We start from the raw sequence: 3,724 nt of genomic DNA on the forward strand, positions 1-3,724 counted from the left end.
GGTAGGGTACATCTAATCTACAATAATTAAAATATAATACATTATTAAGAGAAGAGGGTCGTATACGCATTTCCTCATTAATTTATTGATAATAAGTAGAAAAGTGGAATGAATATAGTGAATAACATAATATTAGACATGGTCTGTATTCGAAAATTATAGTTTCATCTCTGAGAAATTATTAGTCGATAATAAAAATAATCACGAAAAATACGGTGAAAGATCAATCGGGGTTTACACCATTGTTTATAAAAAGAGAAATTAAGATAGGTAGGAGGTTAATGCAAAACATTAAATTCTACCCAATATATACCCCGCTTGGGGGTGTTATTGGGTTTTTCTTTTTTAAACTGACTATCAAAAAAGGCGGTCATGGTTTTAGAAGAAACTTCTTTAAAAAATAAAAACCCCCGGGGGGGTCGAAAGGACTTCTTCTAAATTGTTTAAAAAGAGAAATTATAAGAACACTATTGCCAGAAATTAATTAACATGGGGTTAAGGGCTTTTTAACCTTAAATGGGGGGGAATATCGGCCCTAGCGGGCTTTTATCATAAAACAGGGATCAAATTTGGAGTTCACCGACAGCCACGCATTTTTGTGCCAGTGTTGTTTTATTATGCAGCTCACTTCAGGGGTAATGGTTGCGAGAGAGAGAGATCAAGCAAGAGAGGAGGGGGTGGGTGGGCAGGCGAGGCGGGGAAGAGAGAGGTGCAGACGCATACCGGCGCACGCAGATAGCAACACGCCTACGCATACATGCATATATATATATATATATATATATGCATGTATGCATGGGTGCGTGGGTGTATATCCGCTGTTTGTCGCCTTGTCTGCCTCTCCTTTATCCTTTCCTTTCTCAACACTCTCCTCACCACCAGTCGTCATGGGCGTCTCTTGCGCTACCCCTCTGTGTGTGTGTGTGTGTTTCTCATTCGCTACGACTCTCGCAGCACATCGTAGCGACGCCCTTCAGTATTCATCTCCCTCCCCCTCTTCACGTGCAGCCCATATATGAGTAGGTGTATTGGTGTGTAAACGCCTGCATGTACACGTGTTCGTGTGTCCTCCTCCTCCCCCTCTCCCCCGCCCACTCGTCCCTCTGCGGATATCGTCACTGGTTCCATTTGCCCCCCCCTCCTCTCTCCCAACACACTACTGCCCAGGTCTGTTGAGTTGCGAGATGGGCGTACACGGCAGAGAAGCGACGACCTAAAGTGAAATGGAGGGAAACACGGTCGCGTGATGATGCTGCTCGAGTGCAATTGGAATGAGAAAGGGAAGATCGGCGGGGATAGGGGGGGGGGCAGGGCGGGGCGAGGCACCAAGGAAGGGGAGGGGTCAGTCAGATGCTTTGTTTGCTTACGACTCTGGCCATCATACACGGTTGTCTCTCCATGCGCGCAACTACTGCAGTGAACCCCCCCCCCCCCCGAGAGAGAGGGTACGAATAACAAGAAGGATTCCTTCCTGTTGGGGTAGTGGGGGGTAGTGATAAAATGCGAAAAAGTGAGCAGATGCGCCTGCATGGGTGTGGTGTGATGGGTGTCCTGTGAGCGTCGGTATATGTATGAGTGCGGGATGATAGCATTGATGAGGTAGCCGTACGGCCCCCATCCCACCACCTCCCTCCCCCGTGTGCTCTTCGTCTCGGTCTTCTCGTTTTTTCTCTCCCTCCCTCCCTCCCTCCCTCTCTGTCTCGGCCCCCCTTCAATTTCACCTACACGGGCAAGTGCCACTCGCGTACAGGGAAAGGGACGCAACATATGCATTAATAGGCATAGGGGGTCATCGCTGCGGCACTTCTCCTTCTCTTTCCTCTTTGCCGAGTGTATCCGGTAAGCGATGGACGAGGCAGGTGGGGTTCGAGCGGCGGCTGACTCTCAGAGGAGATGCCGCAGAAATGTATTGAAGGTGGACGTAGGGAGAAGCGTTGTGCGCGCCGCGGCGAACCGCCTTCTCCCTTCGGTCACCCTTACCGTCCCGTGCGTGTGTGCCTAACTTTCTCTCTCGCCATCTCACTCTCACCCTGCGGTGGTGATCATGATAGCAGGGGTGCCTGCTTACCCCCCCCCCTCCTCCCTCCCTCGACAAGCCGAGTTGTGCGGGGGACTACTCATCCTTCATCCCGGGCACTGACGATCAATCGTGCAGGTGTGCGCCCACTCCTTTATTCATTCTTCCGAGGGGCGTTTGCTGCCCTTACGACATGACGACGATGTGCATGGTGATAATTATGCTCCCTGCACACGTCACCCCCCCCTCCCGCTCAATTCCATCTCTCATTGTTCTTCCCTCCCCTGGCTGTCCTCCCTTCCCCTGCTGCTGCTGCTGCTGCCTCTGTGCACGCACGCTCTCGCTCTCCCTTGATGGCATTTTTTGTTCTCCCCAGTCCCGCACCGCACCTTCAGCAATCCACACACACATATATATATTGTACGTTCCTCTGTGCGTCCGTCCACCTACTCCCCCCCCCTCCCTCCTTCAGCTAAAAACCTCTTGCCTCCCCCCTTCCCTTTTCCCTCAGCACGCCGCACACTCCACAGCTATCCCAGCACACTAGGCAGAGGCCTTCTCTTGGATAGGAAGATGAGCCGTCTAGCCCGCGCGTTAGCAAAACCCTTTACAGTGCCGGTAGCCATGTGCGCGAGGCAGATAGCAGCAATGGACGAACCGCTGAAGCGGCACATCGATGCCTACGAGGCGCGAGGTGAGGACATCACGATCGCTGTCTGGCGCGAGTACGTAGACGGACAGCGAGTGCTGCTGCCGTACCGGTGGGCGAAGCTTCGGAATGAGATAGCGTACCTGACCTCGGGCGAGATGGCCATCACAGACGTGTCTTTCGCTGACTTTCTGCTCATCGTGCGCTTTCTCACGAAGTGTCTCTTCATCTTCATCGTCGCCGTGATGGTCGGACGCCGCTCCGTCTTTCCTTCGCTGGAGCCGACGTCGCCGTTTGTGGAGGAAATCGTGAAGAACTGGCAACCGAACCGGCTGCGTGGAATGGCGGGCGCGGAGTACATGGCGCGTGATCAAGCAGCTGCAGCGGCGGCCGTGGCCGCTGAGGAAGCGGGGAGGAAGCGCCCGATCTCTTAGGCTGTTGTACGGTGGGGGAGGCGAAGAGGGCGGAAGGAAGGAGTGCTGACGAGGACGAGCGCAACGGTAGAGAAAAAAAAAACGAGTGAGGAGAAGCCGGGGAAGGTTCGTTGCCTTCGCATATGAGGAGTGCGAAAGAGAGTCGGGTACAAGACGAGAAGACCAGCGAAATGGGAGAAGCAAGAAGTGTCACCGTGGTTGTATGAGGATGGGGTGCATTGGGGTGGGGAAAGTTGTAGTCGCTGCTACCGTGTGCGACGATGCCGACAGGACATGGATGACACACCTCCCCACTCTTTTCTGATCGTATTCCCCTTCTCCTACCTCCCCCCCCCCTTTTATCCTTCTGCCATCAGCATCTGCCTGCTGTGGCGGAGTATCGTTGTGGGGTGACCCTTCCTAACTCTCTCAGCGGGCAATTGGCCACGCCTCGGTAGCCGAAGTCGGCCTCGGTGTCTTTGGGGGGGGGGGGGGAGGGGGGGCTGTGAGTTTGTTTGCCGGCTTATACTTCTGCGCCTTTGCATGCGCCCCTTCCGTGCACCTCCTTTTTGCTCGCCTCCCCCCCCCCCCTCCCCCCTCTCCTCCTCCTCCTCCTTTCCCTCTCCCCTGGAAGCAGGAGGAGTC

At 53.8% G+C, this 3,724-nt stretch overlaps 1 protein-coding gene across 1 annotated transcript; it reads left to right on the forward strand.

Annotated features, from left to right (window-relative positions):
- Positions 1–2,590: 2,590 nt before the first annotated feature.
- Positions 2,591–3,100, forward strand: LBRM_05_0500 (conserved hypothetical protein; the record flags this gene model as incomplete). The annotated part of the gene is made up of 1 exon (XM_001561814.1): positions 2,591–3,100. The coding sequence occupies one exon, from the start codon at positions 2,591–2,593 to the stop codon at positions 3,098–3,100; it is 510 nt and encodes a 169-aa protein (XP_001561864.1).
- Positions 3,101–3,724: the final 624 nt, after the last annotated feature.

This window comes from Leishmania braziliensis, chromosome 5 (genome assembly GCF_000002845.2).
Source record: "Leishmania braziliensis MHOM/BR/75/M2904 complete genome, chromosome 5".
Classification (NCBI taxonomy): domain Eukaryota; phylum Euglenozoa; class Kinetoplastea; order Trypanosomatida; family Trypanosomatidae; genus Leishmania; species Leishmania braziliensis.